This window comes from Lycorma delicatula, chromosome 5 (genome assembly GCF_047948215.1).
Source record: "Lycorma delicatula isolate Av1 chromosome 5, ASM4794821v1, whole genome shotgun sequence".
NCBI classification, from domain to species: Eukaryota; Metazoa; Arthropoda; class Insecta; order Hemiptera; family Fulgoridae; genus Lycorma; species Lycorma delicatula.
Window position 1 is genome coordinate 117,999,470 of NC_134459.1, and position 23,563 is coordinate 118,023,032.

Below are 23,563 nucleotides of genomic sequence, written 5' to 3' on the forward strand. Positions count from 1 at the left end.
ACTAAGCTAATTGGTAAAAATTTATAATGGGTCTATCAGACTCCTTCCCCTCCCAAAAAAAAAAAACAAAAAAAACGATCAATGCATTTATTGAAGAGAATATCTGTTGATTCAGTTCCGTGAGGTTGTGTTTACCTATTACTTCTGAATAATTTTTATTTTTTTATTTTTGAATGTTAACAAACAGTGTGCTTTCTTTATGGATCATTGTGTTACACAATTTGGAGAGGTATTGTATTTTTAATGTTAAATTTGATTAGTTGCTAATACCTTTTATTTTCTTTGGTTAGTAGGGTTCATCCATAACCTAGCGTAACGACTAAATATAGATCAGTTGTTAGGCGATCTGTTTTACGCCAATGAAACTACGGCTGATGGAACTTGGTTGTTATCAAATACGAAGCGTAGATCTTTGATCACTTCGAATAGTCAAGTTCTTTATCATGGCAAACCGTGTCGGTGCTGCCATAACAACGTTGAAGCGTGCTACAAGGATGCTGTTCAAAACCGCCTTCGATTGTTCTTTATGGTATCAACGATGATTTGCTCCTCTATGATTCATAAAATCGGTCGTGTCTAATGGTATCTACTATGTAAAAATTTTTGGTGCTAAATCAACTTGTTTGGTGCATCATCTAAGTGTTTATTCGTAGTTTAATTGATTAGCTTTCACTGTTTCTTCGTTTTTTTTTCTCTTCCTAGTTTTATTAGTGCTAGATGGTTTTTTCTTTTTTTTTTGCTGTTTATTCGTAGTGTTGGACTTAATTAATTTCACTGCTTTATTTATCACTGGATTTATTATTGTAGTTATTAATACACCGTTATTAATGTAAATGCTTTCTTAGATGTAATATACATGACTTCTAAATGTTTCAATTAAGTGTTTCTGATGGAAGCTTCCTTTCATGTGATTATTGTGATGCAATTTACTCATGGTTTCTGAATAAATGAAACTGAATGAATAAATATAATTTGAGACAAAAAAAAATACTGAAGAGTAAGTTTTTAACATATATATGGAATCCCCAATTTAAGTGAACGGTATTTTCATACTTCTCATACCTCTAAAAGTAAAGAAAATTCATTTTCACCCACTCCTTATATTCATGCGACGGAAAGTAATATTTCTAGTATTAGTACTTTTCTTCAAAAAATGGGTAAAAAACAAATGAAACGAAAGTAACTAACCTACTTAGCGAGAAAGATTATTTTATTCTACTTGTTTAATTTTCATAATGAACTAAAAGAGATATTTATTCAGTAGCAATGAAAACATTTAATGTTAACATGCACGAATCAAATGTTAAAAAAATCCTGTTTTCATATCTAATCTAAACTCCAAGCGTTTTAAAATATAATTTATGGATTTTTAATAATAATTAAATAGCGCCAGAAAGACAGATGTCATCATAACAGAGAACATATAAATGTTACAAAACGATTGTACAAATTATACTAAACTTTGCTTTAAAATAAATTTTATTGATACTATCATAACTTGGATTAAAACATTATAACCACTAACGCAAAACTGTTCCTCCGTCTTTGTGTAGTAAAAGTTGCAAATCAGTTAAACCAGTAAAGTATTAGGGAAGTTTATAATCAAAACCGCAGACATAGTCGTTCAATTCTAACTATTAATTGTAACCATTTAGTTATTATGTCTGTTATAATTTAGTTCCAACGTTTATAAAATTTAATTGATCAAATCAGTACTTTATCAACCTTTCTATTACATTACAAAAGTTTTTTTTTTAATTTTCTGGTAGCATATCGACAAACACAAGAATTTATATATAACAAAAAAAAAAAGATTAAAATTTAAGTTAACTACACATAAAATTTACGTAATTAAACAATTATTTTTAACTATTTACGATAATTAAATTTATAGAGTCCTAAGCATTACTCAGTAAATTAATCCTATAAAAGTAAAAATGAAACCCTAAAAAAATCTTTAAAGAATTACATTTTTTTTTTTTATAAAAATATTTATAAATTTAAAAAAGTATTGCAGAATTATAAAATAAGATTTAAGAACCAAAATTTCAAAAAAACAATGATTTTACGGGCTTCCTTACACTATGGAGAAAACTAATTTTTTTTTTTTTTTTTATATAAAGAAGTAATCCCTAACAAAAAAGTATTTTTACAGAAAATTGTTTAAAAATATTGAAAAATAATATAACTTTTGCGAATGTAATAAAAAATTGCTTCTAATTTTGGGTGCGGGATATAATAATATTGGACTCAAAGCTACTTTAATTTTAATAGCTCTTTAAGACACAAAAAAAAGCACAAAAATGTTTTACTAACCATTTAAGAAATTTTGAAAAAAAATTATCGTTCCATTTATAAAAATATTTGAGCCAAATTTGAAGAAAATCGGTTCGTTCAATCCTGATATGTAAGACCAAAAGCACTGCGACACAGGTTCGTACATATGTTTTGTTTTTTTTGGTCTAGATCAACTAGCTGGACCCTAAAGAACGTAAAGATTTGCAGAATAACCAGATTCCCATTTTTGACATGATCACAATGCTTCTCATTTAAACTGAGCTTCAGCTAATTTCGCTAGGAAAGTAAAAAATATTACCTTATGTTTTTTTTTTTAAGTTTTTCTCAGGAAATAATTTCCTGAGAAGAAAAAGTGTTTAAATAATAAATTACAATTTTTATTTCTACATTTCCATAAGAATCAAATAACATTTTTGATAATGAAGGAAAATACGGTTGTATTTTATGTTGTATTTCTTTCTATAAAATTTAATTCTTAATCTCTTTATACATATTTTACTATTACTATATCTAGACTATTTACTTTAAACTGCTTCTAAATTTAAACAAAACTTTTCTTTATGTTTATTAAAATTAAATTTAATAATGTTAAAAACAATCCGTTGATGTTTATGTATTTAAAAATTACTTAGAACCTGACAAAAATATAAAAATAATAATAAAATAATGAGCCACAAGTTATTATGATTATTTACTTTTATTTATTTATTTTTTTTAATATATTTTCAATGAACGGTATTAAGTAAATAGTCTATTTAATGCAAAAATTTTTCTAAAAGAAATATATATAAATAATTGCATGATAAATATATATATATATATATACATACATACGTATATATGTATATATATATATATATATTCTCAAATAAAGTGATTTACACTATATTCTGCGTGGTTAAATCAGACTTATTAAAAATAAACTAAAAAATGTTATATTAAATTCTTATAATACTGTAAAATAAAAGAAAAAAGTATTTAAACATCTATTCAGAAAATAATTTAACGAAGAATAAATATACAACTACAAATAATAATTTAACGAGTAGATGAAAAGTAAAATATATTTACTGTATTAAGTTACAAAAAAACTAATGAATTTATTTACTTTATAAACAACATCCCTTTTTATCTTTCTTTTTCTGTTTAGCCTCCGAGAATTACAGTTCAGGTATTTCTTCAGAGGATGATATGTATGAGTGTAAATGAAGTGTAGTCTTGTACAATCATAGTTCGACTATTCCTTATATTTGTGGTTAATTGAAACCCAACCACCAAAGAACACCTGTATCCACGATCTAGTATTCAAATACGTATAAAAGGAACTGTCTTTAGTAGGACTTGAACGCTGGAACTCTCGACATCCAAATCAGCTGATTTCGGAAGACGCATTCACCATTAGGCCAAACCGGTGGGTTAAATAAACGATGTAACCGGTGGGTACATCTCTAAATAATGTAAAATCAACGTAAATGTATAAATCTATTTATTTTATAAAGTAAAAGGATTAATTTATCAGATAAAAAAAATAATAAATATAAAGCAACAATAATAATAATAATATATTAGAGAATGGCTTCAAAAACAGTTTGGGAGAAAAATTAGTAAAATTAAACGTACTTGACAAAAAACAAAGCAAAGGATACGTAAAAAACGGAACAAAAAATGCAGAGATGGATTTGCAGTATGGAGTTATGCTATAAAGGAAACAAAAGAGAAATTAATGGTCTTTTATTTCCTTTTGATAATTTTATACACTACGTTTCATTAATAAATAAACAAGGGGATTACTGTAAAATATACGTTTAACTCATTATTTAAGAAGATTAAGTTAGTTGAAGTTAGATTATGCAACAAATTATAAATTATTAATTATGCTACATTATAATTTATTCAAATTAAAAATTATAACCTGTACTGGTTAAATTAATATATATATATATGGCACTTTTCACATGTTACAAAATTTATTTCTCATAATAAAAAAATAAGAGGAAGAAAGCTATAATTTAGTATCGGCATTTAGTTAAGAGAAAGTAATAAATCTATTTAGAATAATTTGTTGTTTTTTTTTCATTTTTCAACTTGGAAGAAAAATGTTTAAAATATTAATCTGTGCTTCGTACACATATAACATAAGATTTCATTCAGTGTCTTAAAAATACAAAAACCTACGAAAGGTGGGTATATACACTTCTCATAACATTTACTCTAGATTTCCCATTAACTACAAAAAGTATATATTGAAACTTGATATATATAATACAGAAATTGTATTCTGATATTTCTCGTAATATCTTATCAAAACTCCGTCTATCTTTACATATACTCGTATTTTACTTCCCTAACGTGTACTATCTGTTCTATTAGGAAACAATAAGCGACCCGTATTCAGCCTTCTGAGAAGAGGGTAATATTTATGATATGTAAATAAAGTGTAGTCTTGTACACTTGAGGTACAGTCGGCTCAAGCCAACCATCACTGAACCGTTTGGTTAATTGAACCCCAACAGCCAAAGTACATCGGTATCCACTGTCTAGTATTCATATCCATATAAAAGTAACTAACCTTTACTAGGATTTGAACCTCAGAACCATCGAATATAAAAATGAGCTATTAAACAACTGATTTACGATGACTACTTGACCACTAGATCAGCCCGGCGAGCGTAACTTAACATATATATAATATTATATAAAACTGATTTGCACCCACACGGTTAAATACCAAAGTACCGAGTTAAACCTTACCCTTTGGAATTAAATTATAATATTTCTCAGACGGTCTAATAAGACACAATCTTTGGGTTTTTATAATTAGATTGTTGGTTGTTTTCAGATGGTTTAATCTCATAATACATAATAAATATATATATATATATATACACACAGAAGAGTGAAAGTACATAAGCTCAGAAATAATTTTTAGTATCTTTCAGCAGCATTATTAAATTAACCGATTTAAAAAGATCTCAGACATGTACATCTTCACAATCACACTTATCTTATTACCTGCTACTCATCTATCAAATTGAACTAGAATACTTACGGCCTTCAAGTATTACATCAGACAGTAACTATCCATCAATAAAAACTGCAGAAGTTTCAAAAAAGAAATACTAAATAAATTATTACAATTTTAATCTTTAATACAATTAATTAGTAACTGTTTTAACCATGAAAGAGTATTAGTATTATGCAAGTATATATATATATATAAATTTGAACTGTATTACAACTTACTACTATAAAAATTATTTTATCTACACTCACGTGAAAACTAGGACCCCCAACAGGCACATTCCTATTCGATTTAAGGCGTTATCACTGAAAGGCCTTCAGAGGACACTAAAGGAAAGTCACGCCAGGAGAATAAAGCATATATCACTATTTTCTAGAGCAATAACCCCTGTAACTTAATTTAAGATTTGCCCGATCTAAAAAGAATCGAAACGTAACCCGCGTAATACGTGTAGACTTAGCCGTATTAACCTTCACCTTCCATCTCGTACCATTTGTTAATTATATCCAATGCAGTTTGTAGTTTAACGGATGCTACTATAGGGCCTAAGGGTCATCCACAATCAATTGCCTTGTCATCCGCAAAAGATCCAACTGTGACATCCTCTGGAGTCGTAAAGTCCACAGTGAAGACCAAGTACAGAACTGGCCCCAGAACTGAGCTCTGAGGAACACTTGACCCAATATCAAAGAATACAGGCAAGACTTGATTGTATTTCCCTGATGAAACTTGCCATCCTTGTTGTGTGTCCTAGTTGTGTAGCATCAAGTAAAACGGTTGATGAAGGTTCCTTTTCAATTTATAGAATAGACCAGGAAACCAGATCTTATCAAAGGCCTGCCAGACATCCAATAATCCAACCGAGTAATACATTTTCTCTTCTAGACACTTGCTGATAATGTCGGCAATTCTGTGTGCTTTTCGATTTTTGAGTGACCATGTCTGAAGCCGAAGTGATGGTAACATGCTCTTCCTCCAAAATTGACCATAGCCTCAGAAGAAGTAGTCTATAATATATCATTTTATTTAATTGTTATATTGTATTTTCCAAACATGTAATGCATACCAATAATTATTTGTATTCATTGAGAAGTATCATTGGACGCTCCTCTGTCATATATTGTTCATTATATAATTTACTTATAGTTTCACACAGGACACACCGATTGTAAATAAAGCGTTATAGAAAAAAAAATTGTGAAATTGCAAACGAGCTGCCCCAACCTACGTTTAAAATTATAAAAACATATTTATTTATTAGCATTTAACTTCACAAAGTAATTTAATGAGGTAGATTTTTTTAAATGTTATTTTAAGAAAAAAAAATTGTGCAGAGGTTTAGTACACTTGTAAAACAGTTTTTTTTAAATTTAGTTTTCAAGCTTTATTAAAATTTTTAAGTATGTTAAAATACTTAAAATGTGAAAGGTAATATTTAAAATATACGTTGTCTCTCTAATGCTTTATGATCCAAAGCAAGTGATGTGCGCATTATCACCCAACATAACATGTCAAAAAAAAAAAAAAAATATTTAAGAAATATATTTCACTACGTCAAAAGGAATTTTATTTTATTTATTGTTCAGAAATTTTTTGGGCGATACATTCGTAATGTTCTCTTAATTTTAATAAAAGTATTACAATTATTTTTTTTTTCAATGAATTCCTTCAATTATTTTTTTTTAACTTTTGCTTTGCAAAGACGCATGAAACTACTTAACTACTTCTATAGCAACAAATTTTGTACTCATATTTCCACCAATTTGCATTACAAATGTTGTAATGATTGACAACGTGTACTGAACAATGTTAGTAAATACAGATTAAAAAAAAAATGATACATCTTTTTATAAAATTTTATAAATAAAACCATATTTCTTAATATTATTATACTGAATTTAATACAATAGAAAAATAAGAATATTTTTAATTTTACTTCAGAATCAGGATTACAGGTAGTCTCTCCCCTAAAGCTAAAACTTTATAATGTTATAATGTTCACTTTTTATAATGTTATAAAATGTTATATTCGTAACATTAATTATTGGTATAGTATTTAATTTGAAATTTGGGTTGAATATTAATTAGGTGAAAAAGATTAGAAGTTTAATCAGTCAATTGAAAAAATATACTGACCGATTACAAAAAAGATTCGTAAAAAAAAAGAAAAGAAATAGCGTTTACATTCAGGTCAATATCGACCGTGCACTAGTGATTAAAAGAAATATATATTATCATCCATTAAATGTTAAAAGAAACAATTTATCTCTGAGTATTTTTTCAATTTATAATAAAAATATTATTAGCAAAAATAGGATGATATAAAACAGGTAATTTTGATAAGAGTTTTATTGAAATCATAATATTTATTATAAAAATTTGCAAATTTGGAAAAAAACAGACGCTTAACGCTCCAATAATATTTTATATTTTATAAAAAAGCAATTTATCATATTAAAAAATTATAAAATATAACAATAAAAATCAGGCTACGATCACTAAATTTTAACAACCACACTTAAATTTATATATTTTATTTTTTTAATGTTTAATAACTAAAATATAGGAATTTAATAAAAACGTAAAACACGTTTTTTTATACAATCTCTATTTATGAAGAAAAAATAACACGGATTAATATTAATAGGATGGTTAGAAAAAGATTTATGGACACAATAAATTTTAGTGTTAGAAAAATGATCAACTAATTTAGAATTTAGTTTTTCAATCTATTAATTATATATTATCTTAATTCAGTTTTAAGATACTAAATAACCAAGACAGTGAAATATTCAATGGGGATAGAAATAATAAATACTAGAATACATTTTTATTTTCATATCAACACACATATATATATATATATATTGGAACGGGAATGGTATTATTCCATACAATCATCTGTTATTTAGTATCTTAAAATATATTAAGTGTATTTAAACAAAAATTATATGGCAATATAATTAAATGGAGAATAGGTAAAAGGAAAAAAATAAAATTAGATAAAAAGAAGAAGTAAAAAACTGGAATTGTTTTAGAAAAACAGATTTTCATTTAGATAGATTAAGATTTACATTTAGATTGATTTAGTTAGAGATTTTGTGTAGAATGATTTATGAATATATATAAATGCGAAAGTTTATCTGTTTGTTAGAACCAACTGACCGTATGCTTTAAAATTTTTATGATACATTCGTGTTATCCCAGCATAGGTTTTTATCCTTTTACTTCGTTATATTTCTAAAATGAAAACGGAGATATAATGAAATAAAATAACTAATTCTTAATTTAAATCAATGATTTTTTTGTGTTGTTTCTAGAATTTTAGGAGATGAGTAGTGTGATTTTAGTTAAATAATAAATATCCGATTCAAAATTAATTACTCATATGATTTATTAAAAAATAGCCTATCTTCGGCTGAGTAGGTAGCGAATGTGCATTTGTGCGGAGATCCCGGGTTTGATTGTTATCTTTACATACGCCACATTTTCCATCGGGCTGATGGAATATGGAATGGTATAGCTGTTGATGGCCGCTCTTTCATAAGAAAAAAAATAATACATTTTAAAACAATAATAAAATTATTTTATTAGAATAATTATAATGATAAATAAATATAATATTGAAATTATATAATTTTATTATTAATATTGCTATTATTAAAATAAACGTAAAATTTAAACAAAGTTAACACAGCATAAATCCCTTTTAAAAAATTTATAACATTACCAATGTTATTGGTTTTTTTTTTTTTTTTCTTTCCGTAGCGGAGGAAAAAGCTCTGCCAGCCGCCGTCAGGCCCGTGTTAATACTAATACCAATGTTATTGGTATTAGAATTATTTTATTTTTTATTTATTTATTTTTTGAGAATAATAACTGGGAGTATACTTTATAAACATCCGGTTCATAGGATTTCTTTGGTTTTCTTGGTATAACCCTAGTGAATCCTTTAAATCAAATTAAAAATTGTTAAAAACGGATTTCATAGAATCTAGTACAATGATAAAATTATATTAATTCAAGTTAACTTTGAACAAATTGCCTCAATATAATTTCTAAACAATAAATTTAATTTAATTCTTTTGACACAGTGAAATATATTTTTGAAAAATTTTATTCTTTAAATTTGGAAATTTTAAAAATATTCAATAAAAAGCTAAAAAACAGATGATTGTATGGAATAATACCATTCCCGTTCCAATATATATATATATATATAATGTGTGTGTGTGTGTTGATATGAAAATAAAAATGTATTCTAGTATTTATTATTTCTATCCCCATTGGATATTTCACTGAATTTTATTCAGGATAAGCATCATCCTGAATAAAAAAAAAAAAAAGAATAAGCTGGTTTAGAATACAAAAGAAAAGGATATTCTATTGCGTAAAGGATTGTAAAAATACGAAAACACCAAATAGCATAAAACAAAACGGTTAAGAAGCTTAATTTATCTCCAACACTTAACCTCAAGCAAAATAAAAAAATGAAAAAGGTTTTAGTAAAAAAAAAAAAAATAAGGGTTGTCTCAAGTGAGTCAGAAGCATTCAATTTTTCGAATGAACGACAAATTTTCTTTCCTACAACATCGAGAAGTGTTTCTTTTTTCATTTATTTTTTGCTTGTTCGTAATACATTAAATTAGATTGGATTGGGCTCTCCGTAATCGATCTATCGTAAACTCAAAGCCTACTTTAAAACAGACGTAGAAATACAATAATCTCCTACTCTTTGTAAATAGTGGTTATTTGTTTCTATGTATTATATATATATATATATAAATCACAAAGAAAAAAATGTATATGTATATATATATATATATATATATATATATATAAATCACACTTCAAAACTAACTTAACTGAATAAAGGCAAATTTATGAAAACAAAAAACATCGATCATTTAACATTCTATATTAAAACACATGAGTAAATTATACAACCTAAAATTAGATGTAGTGAGATAAGCATTAGTATTAATAATAAAGTTTAAAAAAATATTTCTATTTATTTTTGAGAAAAATGTTTAATAATTGTTAATAATTATTTAAGAGATATATAATACTATTGAATAATTTTTTTAACAAAACAATCATTCATAAAAAATTAATATTCAATAAAAAATTTATTATCATTAGATTTATTATCATAAATCTAAGGGAAAATATTATAAAATAAATCAAATCAAATAAAATAAACCGACTTCATAAAAACCAAATAGAAAATATACAAAATAGAAGTCAGGTTCAGTACTTTAAATTTTAACTATTTGAAGTGACACCATATTACTAAGAAACAAAATTACACATACTAATTAATGTATGTTGAGCAACACACAAAACAAGAGCAACCCATAATTTTACGGTCACTTCAAAAATATATAATAGTTTTTTAAAAATATATTTGTTAATTTAATGTTTAATTGTTTAGCATTAATTTTTTTTTAAATCATAAATACGCCTACAAAATAAGATTGCCAATTAGATAAAAAATAAAACTCGCTGATAAAACTTTAAGATGTTCGTAATATTTAACCATTTAAAGTTTGTGAGGTACCTGGAACGCTAAATAAATTGAAATTAAATATATTCAAAAATTTAAAAAAATATGATTAAAGGTTATTGAAATAAACTGGAAAACAAAACTGCACTGAAAAATCTTTAAAAATAAATCTAAATTAAATAAATCTTAATAATCGTTTGTATTTGAGAAATTTGTGAACAAAAAATTTTAAAAAAGTAAAGGAATAAATTTTCCGATCACTGTGAAATAGTGGTAGCGTTTCGGCCTTTCATCCGGGGTACTGGGTTCGAATCCCAGGTCAGACATTGCATGTTTTATGCACTACAGAATTCCATTCAATTATTTATTCCCAGTTACATGATTCAAAGCTTTTGTGGTGAAATAATTCACCTAACAAAAGATGTATGTATATAAATGATGATGAAATAGTTAAAATTAATTAAAAATAAACATTAAAAAAAAACAATACTTACGAAACACAATAAAATAAGAGTATATAATAATAATTATAGATTAAAAACACTGGTAAAGATTTTTTTAAATTTTATTCTGTAATATTCAAATGGATAAACAAATATTGCCCAAAAAAGAAAGTAGTAATGTTTTAGCCAAATCCAACTGAATAAAGTATTTTTGATATAGAGTAATCTCTATAAAAATCAAAATTTTTAAATGAAATTTTAATACAATTTACCTTATCTATTTCAATCTTTTAATTTATTTAATAAAATTAATGACAATATTACATAAATAAGAGGAAAAAAAATGTACAGTAAAAGAATATTAAAAAGAAAAAAAATATTAGCATTTATAAAAGCAAAGAAAAAATGTGTTTAGAAATTTAATAAAAAAAAAAAAAATAGGTTAGTAGATTGATTTTTAAGGTTTGGTGTAATCATATTTCAAGTGAAATTATATTTAAATTATAAATTATATATTAAAATTATAAATAAATTATAATTTTTAAATTTACCACTCCATGGTACTCTACACCGCTCTTCATAGCGAAGTCTCAGCCCTTTATCTGGAAGTCTCAGGTTTGAATTCCGATATCAGGCATGGCATTTTTCATACCCTAAAAAAATCTGCATTTCATATTCCTATGGCACAAGTTTCGAAGTATTCATTAAAAGAAAGAGTACATAGTTGTAATGTTAAAATTAGAAAGATCAATATCGTATTAAACATTTCTAACGATCGTTTGAAATAAATTTAAGTAATAAAATTTCTATTCTAATTTCCAAAGAACAATTCTTAACTTTTCAGAAGTATCCAACGTTTTCTAAAATTTAATAGCATTTATTTAAAATCTCGGGTAAAACCAATTTATAATCTGCATTTAACTTTAAAAATATATTATATATGAAGCTGAAGGATATACGAAATGATATTTTTAATTTTTTTATTATATATTATATAAATTTAATACAAATTTACTGAAGAGAGAAATTAATTACAAGGTGTATAAACAGAATGTTGCTTAAACCACACACAATTTCAACAGGAATCGAACCCGTATAATCATGATTATAAATCGATTATGCTGATTATCAAACCTCGAATTAATTTAGTTTCCAGTAGCGCCTACGTTATCATTGGTGATTAAAACCACTAATTACCATAAACTAAAACAAAATAAAAAATACTCTATAATTCTAACATAAAGTTAACGTTTTTCTACTTATAATTAATTTCCACGCATACTATAAAAGTATTTTTGTTTGATTAATAAAACCAGATAGAAAATTAAAAAAATAAAATACTTCAGGTTCAGATTGTTTTATTTATATAATTATTAAATATTAATAATGTCAGACAAATTATTCTGAATCTATATTTTTTTTATCACAGGCGTCTCGTTTTCAACTATAAAATTTTCAATTTATGTTTTAAAGAAAAATAAAAATTTTAATATTAATATACACAAACCAAGTAAATCAATAATAAAATAAAATTTGAATTTATCCCTCTAATTATCAGGCTTACAGTTATATTAAACATAATCTTAAAAATCAGTTTTAGTTTAAAAATCCGTAAAAAAAATCTACATCAAATATTAATTTATGAAATTTAATTCTCCATACAATAAAATATGAAACTACGTAGCTTACCAGTAAAAATTCATAAAAAAATGAAAAGTAACTTCTTTTTTTAAAATTATAAATGTTTTTAACGAAAACTAAACATGTTTTGTAAAATTAAGCTCATCTAAACAAGAAAAATTTAAAAGAATAATTCCATTTTCAATTTGTCGTTTTTATAATAATATAGCACGCTGAATTAGCCTAGATGAAAAATTGCTTCAAAATTATTATTATTAAGTAAAAATGTGTACTATGTCAACAAATTTTCAACCTTTTAGTATATATAAAGTTCTGGCAAGGGGTTAACGAATAAAAATAATTTTTTTAAAATCGTTCTTTATTTTTCCATGAATAACATTTTTCCCCCTACCTCCCGGAACCAGACCCCCAATTAAGCATGAACACGGTTCCGGGAGGTGCCTTTGCCTCTAGTCGCCAGATAAGGGAAAAGCCAGGCCCGGCTATGCCGTTCTCGGCCTCCATTACCCAGCAAACGTGACTCGGTCCTTTGTGCTTCGTCTCTAACGGGAACACCCCCGGAGGGACGGCCCCTCTGGGACTCAAGCCTTTTAGCTCAGGGGCTCGAGAGTCCCTGCACTTCATCACCACCGTCCAGTTCCGTACGAAGCTGTCCCTCACCCCCTCTCGCTTCTCAATATTTCAGTTCCAGTATTCCCAACACAAACCCCGTCACAGCGTCGAAGTCCACCGAACTTCGTAACATCGTTCCAACGATGGTCCCCACCTCGAGATGCCCAGTTACGGCAGTACAGTCGCGGCGTTCCTCGTCACACCGCGGGCACTGGAATATGACTTTTTTCGGCGTGTCTAACTCCCAAGAGTAGGGACAGAAGGGGGTCTTCGTCCACAGAGGTATGAACGAAAGACTCCATGGCCGGTCAGAAATTGTGTCAGCCAGAATCCCAGTTCACCAAATTTCCTCTCGGCCCACGGCTCAATTTGCGCGATCAAACGATGCGTCCACCTCCCTTTCGTGGATGCACCATGAATAATATTTAATAATCAGTATCCGTACATAAATAAGAAACTTCATGTAATTTAAACAAAATTGTATGAAATTTTGGATTTCATTATCTTCTACTGACTGTTAATAAATATTGTTCAAACTTAGTGTTAATTTTTAAAAGGCGTGAAACACAAATGTTTATTATTAAACCTCATTTATATTAAGTTAAAAACACTTAATTTGAATATTAATTCATTTTACACTACCACCTTCTAAGAATCAACCCCATACCATTTATTACTTGTGTAACACTGAGTGGGAAAAGAAAATTCTATGTTTTGTTAGTAACATGATATACAAGTAATAGATCTACGAACTCAGAACTTGTAAGTAAATTTTTTTCTTAACTCTTGTTTCTGTGTTTTTTTCACTTGATTACAGTTATTTATTTACGTCAACTAAAATTTCTTTCAAATACTTTTTTTATTCCCTTATTAATATTCAATATGAATGATAATGTTTGAACCGTTCTTTGAATCTTGTGAACTGAAATTTTTATGTAGGAACTATTTTAGTAGAGCTAGTATAGAAGAATACCATAGTATTCTTCTATAGTATTCTACTACATCAGTCATAATATTGTTAAAAGGTCTAAATAATCGTAATTAAATTTGTAAAATTATCTGTTAAGCTGATCTCCGTGGCGGAGTGGCAGCGTCTCGGCCTTTCATCCAGATGTCAAGGGTTTAAAACCCGATCAGGCATGGAATTTTTCATACACCATAAAATTCCATTTCTATATCCCACGCAAAAGCTTCAAGCTTATGTGACGATATAATCAAGCCAAAAACAAAATAAAAGACAAAATGTCGCAGTACATGGATGTTAAACGTGTTCAAACGTATGGCAGACGCCTACGGGAGAGTGAAACAGATCATGACAAATCCAAAAAGCATAAAATGACCAATTTCGAACGTCAGGGTAGTTTACTGACAACGTCTGAAAGACATAGCGTTATCAATTAAGCGTAACGCTGAATTGAAGTGGAATTCAGTCAGTGGAATTCAGCAAACGAGTTCCACTGACCCGCATTCAACTACTGCTGTTGATATTTGTACAGCAGTGAACGATGGAGATGACGTAAAAGACTTCGAAAATGATGCGGTGGGAGTTATGGAAGTAAAATACTAAAGTCGAGTTGGACGAGGAATTGCACCCAACGTTGCAAGTGTATCGATCAATCGATTTCAACAAAACGTGGAAATTATGAGATGCTTCCACCAGGAAGTAAAGGACAACGAAAATAATAAAACAAATAAAGCGCGATCACGGTTATACTCACCAACGTTAACACCCAGAATTTAATGGCATATGCGGCAGATATTACATCTGATATTCAACTTCAAAAATCAGACTTTTTTCACTTAACGTATATCTGGATAGATCCAGATATAAGATGGATCCGGGTTAGTTTTCAGTCTTCGAATTGATAGCAAAAGAAAACAAGGGGTCGCAGTCTGTGTCTGATAACAGTAAAAAGCAACGATGGAAGGCCGAAAGCATCGCAATTTATAGATTTACGCACTTATACCGAATCTCTCAAGTCTCTCTAATTGAGATAAACTTGAAGAAATCGTGATTTGTACTTTGGTGTGTCTAAATTCCCCCGAACTTTGCCATTTTCAATCTAAAGTCGTTTTTATTCGATATTGTGATTAAAAATTCTGAAAATATGAAGAAAATATTTGTTTACGAAGTGCCAATGGTGATCATTAGGGATTTCAACCTCAACGACAGACTAATTCTACGTTTTAAAGGTTTGCGGCCGTGGCTCCGAAACAGCCCCGCCGATATATTATTATTATGTTAATATAAATACATATTTATGAAGGGGTTTGACAGTTGCGAAAAAATAACTGTCAATATTTTTTTCAGTATAGTTAAATAATCAAAAAGGGAAAGCCTATAGACGCAGATGAGAATAAAATATTTCTTACAAGTTATCATTATATCATAATATTTTTTTTATCGAGTTAAAGTTTTTTTTGCGTAACATCACGTGAAAATGTAACAATAAATTTTAAATAAAATGGGTGGTTTAATCATTTTAAAATAATACAACTTTTTCATTATATTTTGTTGTGAAAATTAATTAAAAAAAGATAAAAAAATTTAAATTCATTACGTCTAAAAATCTCTTCTCTTTAAAAACAATTCCGCTTTATATTTTTCCTTAATTTGATATTTACACAAATACTCCCATCAAATTTTTTGTCATTCAATTCTTTTTTACCGTTTCTTATGTTACCCTTAGTAAAGTAATCCTCCAACTTAAACAAACATTTAAGTTTAGTTTTAATAGGCAGTAATTAATTACAAATTTTAAGCATATACTTTTATAATGAATTCGAAACCCTTTGGCTAACAATTAATTTTACTAATTAAAGTAACAGCCTATATTTACAATTGCCATGTAGGTATAATAAAATAATTATGTTTATTAAATTATAAATAACATGAACAAACTCGGTAAAGCGAGAAAAATAATGGGAATGAAATTTGGTCGAGGTTAAGTAGCAGAGATATTTTTAATTGCTATATTAGCACTTTCCTGGTTAATTAGTAATTTATATTACAATGCTTAATCAGCAATATTTTTTTTTTTTTTTTTTTTAATAACTAGAAAAGAAATTTAATATATTTCATTAATACTTTTTTTTTATGAAAAAGAAAAAAATCAGTAACCACTGATAATGATTTTTGGAATAACAAATGGTTTATTCTGTTGAAATACTTAAAGGTCTTCTCCAATTAAAATTCAAGTATTTTTCACAGAATATTTTAATCTCTTGGTGAAATCCCAGTATAAATGCTAAGTAATCAATTAATATAGCTTTGATAGCAATTAGAAAAGAATATCCTTACCATTAGATATTTTTCTAGAATTTAATAATTAAAAAAAAAGGTTAAAGTAATTGAACTTAATATAAGGCATCTTAAACTGTTACCACAACTAATAACTTCTCCAACAGTTTATGAATTCCTTTATTCTAAATATTGAGCTTCATCTTAAATAAAGCATACATAACTTGTCTACTAATATGAACATAATTTCATATAAAAAAATTTATTTTTCTTATTTTTCCATATGCTACAATAGAAAAAAATTACAAAACTTAATTTGATATATTTTAATAATTTACCAAGGAATAGAAAGAATAGTTTAGTAAAAAAAAAAAAAAAAAAAAAAAAAATCATTTGAATGACTAAAATAGTTACCATATCTCACTCAACAAATTAGAAAAAAAAATTAAGTTCAAAAATTTTTATTATCTAAATTCCCACTTCTGATTCTTGAAAATCATCATCAGTAATACCACGGAAAAATGTAGATTTTCTAAAAAAAAAACGATTTTCGTAATAGAAAATTTAAAGTTGAAGATATTGCTTTTGCAGATGATATGGTAATCTGTTATCGATCAATTAGCATATAGCATTTACCGACTAATACTTTCAGTGATCTCAGAGTCAAAAGGACTTGGCAAATGGGATTACTTAAATGAACTGGAATATCAAAAAACTTTAATTTTATATTTTGTAGAATGTAGTCTAAGATCTACAACGTAACTGATAGTCCAAAATATCATAATGTAAGTTGTGTGAAACACCAGAAATCTTAAACTTTTGTTAATCAGCAACTCACGAAGATACGAATGAAACTGATATAGTAATACGAGTAATAAAGGGTAAATACGAGTAAATTTATTCTATCCTAATATTTCATGTAAGATTGTTTAGTTAATAATTGTATAAATATTTGATGTTAATAGAAACTAATTCATCAACTGTGTAACTGTCCACGTTATTAAAGAATTAAAGAATCATATCTCACTTTCAGATGAAATAAGTTTAAATGAAGTGAAGCAAAAAATGGGTATCTGTAATTTAATAGATGTAAAAGTAAGTCATGTGGTGTCAAGATCAGATTTTTTTTTTAACAAATCATAAAACAATTTTCTGAAAACTAATTAATTTTGTATGTGTGTTCAAATCAAAAAAAATATTTTTTTTAGGGTAAGTAAACATTAACATGATATAATCTCCAAAGGTTTTCATATATAATAAAAACATTAAAAGCTTTTTTTTATTCGTAACCAAAAATGTTTTCTTTGAAATATATTTTTCTCATAAAATTTTTTTGTTTCACCCGATATAAGCTGTACACCATACATTTTATATATATATATATATATATATATATATATATAAAACACGCGCGCGCGCACGTAAATACTGAGAAAAAAGGTAATTAAAAAGATATCTAACATAACTCGTTCTGAATATATACTCATCAAGCTACTTAAAATTTAATTCAACTATGGTATTTTATATCCGAAGAAGCATTACGAAGAACAAAATAGTCTCATGCGTACTATATGTACCTAAGTACCTCCTATAAACATAACGTTAATGTACACCGCAAACACCAGACGTGTTCAAGTGCAAGTGGTGTATACATGAACACACCCACACCCAAGCAAAACGAGAGAAACAGACAAGATACTAAATAACTACGGCACCTTTAAGACTGTTTTTCGTTGCCTTACATTGTAGTACATATACATTACTCTTTTTATACATTTCATATCAAACCAAAAGTGTGAATGTAAAAATCATTTTCGATTTACTATTTTAATGTAAAAATAAAATTCAAAATATTATCATTACAAATTCATTTCAATAAACGATTAAAAAAAAAAATACAGACTGCTAGTAGGTTACTTGAATAAAAAAAAGAGAAAAATACATACATCGTGAAAAATATTTGCACGTTACGTAAAAAATCGTCATAGTAGCAATTTATTTCCAATAAAAAAGAAAATTTCTAATAAAATTCCTTCTTTAAAGTTCAGTTTTCATATTTAACTAGTTTTCATCGTTTCAAAAAAGCACTGTATGTTTTTTTTTTATTTATGTATACTTCAAAACCCGCTATTTTGATTTTTGTTTTGAAACCAAACATGAGTTATTAAGAGATTTTTCAGAAATTGTTACACACACATATAACTCCACTTGTTTTTCCTGGAAAAAATAGCTTAAAAGAATTTAGTTTTTTAAAAGAATTTACATTCGTTGCTACGAATTGACAATTAATTTTTAAAAAACCTACATAAAAACCTAAATAAAAAAATCCTGTAAAAAATGAATACACAGTTAAAAGTATCTATTTTAAGGAAATAGCTGTTTACTTATTTATTTACTAAAATAGTTTTCTTAAAGGTGTTAAAAACTTGAGTGGGAATTTCTATTGAATAAATATTAAATGAACAGAATTTTAATTGTAGAGATAAATATGACCAACTAAAAGATATCTAATAGAGTTTCAGTAATTAATTTAATTAGTGTAACCAAATACTAAGGTAAAATATATATGCTGTTATTTATGGAACTCAAATTACACCCTACTATCTTGTGAAAATTTTAAATAAATAAAATCAAAAGAATATAAATAGAGAACCTGCAAATGGGGGTGCCCATCTTTTCCTTTTCAGCTATTTTCTCTTACCTCTTAAATGACTCTTTAATGAGAAAGGATTCCTGCCTTTCTCATGAATTTAATTTCCCCTGTTATGTTATTGTTATTAAATGCTAGTATAACTGAAAAACTAAACGAATATATTTACGTATGTACGTATGTAATCGTTGGAAATAATATAATCTATTTTATGAAGTCATTTATGAGTCAATAGTTAGGATATCCTCCACTAGCGATTCGCACTCTATAGGCAAGAAGAAAACTGATTGTTGAGAGGTTATGTTGGTGGAGACCGGCGTGTTATTTTGACTCCTGAAAAGTTCTCTCGTATAACCGTGTTCGGTTTCTATTATTGTATTTGTAAGTTTATTTTGAGTTAGATCTGAAGAGATTGGAAGTCGAGAGTTCCAGCGTTCAAGTCCTAGTAAAGGCAGTTACATTTTTATGTATTTGAATACTAGATCGTGGATACCGGTGTTCTTAGGTGGTTGAGTTTAAATTAACCACATATATCAGGAATGGTCGTACTGAGACTGTACAAAACATCCTCATTCATCCTCTGAAGTAATACCTGAACGATAATTCCTGGAGGCTAAACAGGGAAAGAAAGTAAAAGGCCTGAGAATAACATCAAATGAATAAGCTATATTTTAAGATATAAAACAACGAGCTCTTTAAAGGGGTCGTGGTTTTGAACATGAGCGATTCATATGTATAATTAGAAATGAAGAGATCGGTTTTTTAGGAGAAACCAAAATTTAAACCGTTATATAATTTTAGAATTCCGAAAAAATATAATACGGATAAAATAAACAGGCGCCTGCTTTTACATTATAAAACTAGAACTTTTCGATTTTTATTTATCAAATAATAGATATTAAAATGAATCTTACAAAATGGCCATTTTATTAAAAATGTAAGAAAAAGGGATCTCTTATTTAGATATATTTTAAAAATAACTTTCGCTAATCTTATTATAATAACTAAAATATAATCCTATGTTTATTGTTTTTTTTAATGTTTAACAGTATGTATTCCCCATTGCACATCAGTACGCAAAAAAAAAAAAGATATAATCTACATACTACAGCTAAGTATTCAATCGATTTGCGCGTTCCTACGAGGAAGTTTTATTTAGATAATTCTGAAGGTGGGATTTTTTTAAAAATAATACCCTTATCTTTTTTATCAAGAACAAGTTCTCATTAATACCATGCCAAGTTTTAGATTTACTACTATTTAATTTTATGCAAATTAAGCAAATTTTCACTTAGCTGAATAATTTATTTCATGTGTTTTTACAAACATTGTTATTAAGAGTAATTATTGAATAACTATTAAAATACATAAAAATAAAACCAAAAAATTCAAATTCTAAGCGTATCGGTTTATTACAATATTAATTACGAGTAGGCTATACACACACAGATACATAAACACATTATAGGTACTTGTTTTATTCGAGAGCTGAGATTGCTACTGTAACAGTCTTCTAATTGAGTTTTATGCTAAGATTTATATTTTCACAATTTAAAGTTCAGGATATTGTATTTTTAAATTTAATAGTTTCGTTACCCGCGATCAAATCAAAAAAGTAGAATAAAATTTAACATTTCAATCAAATATAATTTTTTAGATACGGTATTTAATCTGTCACCAAAATAAATATTTTTGTTTAATGGAAAAATATGAAATAAAATTATATGTAATAATACTAGTTCGTAATATGCAAATTAAATAGAATTTATTTATTTTATATAACATAGATTTTGTACTATGGTTTTATGACAAATTTAATTAAGTACTTCATTTGTACTTATTTCAATTTCAATACGTTAATATAAATATATGTATATACATATAAACACCGGTTCTCTTTGAGATTCTGTTTTATGAAAAAGTAAGTTAATTATTAATACATGTAATCATTCTGATAATAAAACAAATTAATACAGTTTCCTGCTTTATGAATTTTCACCCCCGTTATTAATATTAAAAACTCATATGAATATTCAGGTATAAAATTGGTGTTATATATTATCCTGTAATATACTCCGAAAAGTAAATTAATTCAATACTTATAATTGAGAATATATTTTATTCATTTAATTTTATTAATTAAACATTATATAAGTATTTCTTTTAAATTAATTATAAATAGTTTTTTTTTTTATATTTGAGGCTTCTTTCGATGAATAGCTTTATTGGGTTAATAGTAAATTTCCGGGAACAAAACTATTTTGAAGTAAAGATTCATTCTTTATTACACATAAGAAATTTAGGCAATATACACTTAGGAATTTTTTTTATACATGGAAAAATGTTTTTTAACGTATACTTTAAGTAATAAATTAAGTTACTTAGTTTATTAATCTTTCCTTTCTTTTTCCTGTTTAGCGTCTGGTAATTATCGTTTAGATAATACTTCAGAGGATGAATGAGGATGATATGTATGAGTGTAAGTGAAGTGTAGTCTTATTTAGTCTCAGGTCAACCATTCCTGAGATGTGTGGTTAATTGAAACCAACCACCAAAGAACACCGGTATCCACGATCTAGTATTCAAATCCGTGTAAAAAAACTGACTTTACTAGGACTTGAACGCTGGAACACTTGACTTACAAATCAGCTGATTTGGTAAGACGGGTTCACCACTAGACCAACCCGGTTGGTTTAATTTATTTATCTAAATTAAATTTGCTTAAAAATTAATTAAAATACTTTGTAATTTCTTAAATATAAGATTTTTTTTAAATTGTGTTAATTATTTGTTTGTATTATTATGTTTCAGTGAGACCTTTATGGGTGAAATTGTTGGGTGATAATAGACCTTTATCAGCAGAACAAACTCAAGAATTAAGCTGTGAAGCTATCGGTGCCAGACCTCCTCCAGTTATCACATGGTGGAAAGGAAGTCTACCGCTTCGAAATACGATTGAAGAGGTATATATTATTTTTTTGTAATAGAAAAATTTAAAGGAAAAAATTTGTTTATATATATAAATATAAACTAAACAAAAAGTAACCTAAGGGCAAATTGCAATTTCTCCTTCGTTCTCCCACTGTCCGCCATTTTATTATTTTTGTATAAATATTTATATCTCAAGTTCGGATAAATGAATTATATTAATATTTGGTTTTCGTCTTGATAATAAAGTTTTAAAATTATGAAAAAAATCAGGACTAAAATAATTTAGAAAATTACAAAATGGCGGCCATAATTATTTTTCAATCCGTTATATCTCCATAAATATTAGCTTTATCAAAATTTATGTTGTTACTAGAATGTTAAGCTTTTTTATTTTGAACAAAATGACGTTATACTTTTTAAAATCGGTTGACTAATAGTCGAGATATAAGAGAAAACTGACGTTAATTTGGGTCATAATTATTAGGTCTATTATTGTGGGAAAATTATTACTTAATCTGATACTAATTTACAGTACTAGAATTAAGAATAAATAAAAATAATTATTATCGAACTGAACGTGGAGGACATAAAAACAAACATAAAATTACAACATCAATTTTCTGCCATAACTTGGCTATTTGTAAACCGATTTTAAAAAATAAAATGTTATTTTGTTCAAAATAAAAAGCTTAATATTTTATCTAGTGCGGAACGGAAATGTACATCTTTACGATACCAGAGGAAGGAACAACTTGCGTGCCCAACCCACAGAACATTGACTTTCGAACGTTTGCCGTCGCAAGTTGGTGTCAGATTAATTAATAGTCTCTCATAGGATTTTAAAAAAATTCCCGTTCTGAATCGGTTTAAATCTCGACTAAGACGCCTTCTGTTGTCTAAGGCGTTCTAATATGTTGATGAGTTCATGGATGGCCGCTAGGATTATTAATCAAAATTTTAGCCTTTTGTCAAAAGATGTGATGGCCATGAATGATACGTTTTGTATGTTTGAATGGGGCGACTGAATCGACAGAAATGACTTTAAAATTTAAAAAAAATTAATCACATTTGTTGATTTTTTCCACATTTAACCACATTTTCTAGTTGTTGATTGACGATGGTGATGCAATCTTGTATTGTTTTTTACGCAATAAAAGATGATTATTACGCGCGCGTGCGTGCGGTTTTTTTTTACGGTCAAAATAGTGTGTTTAATAAA

The 23,563-nt window shown here is 27.1% G+C and overlaps 1 protein-coding gene across 2 annotated transcripts in view; it reads left to right on the top strand.

Moving 5' to 3' along the window:
• LOC142324518 (nephrin-like) overlaps positions 1–23,563 on the top strand; it is a 964,738-nt gene that overhangs the window by 750,752 nt on the left and 190,423 nt on the right. For both annotated transcript variants that reach the window (XM_075365347.1, XM_075365348.1), the window contains exon 6: positions 22,225–22,376. In XM_075365347.1, the coding sequence (XP_075221462.1) occupies positions 22,225–22,376 (152 nt within the window). The remainder of the gene's footprint in view (positions 1–22,224; positions 22,377–23,563) is intronic.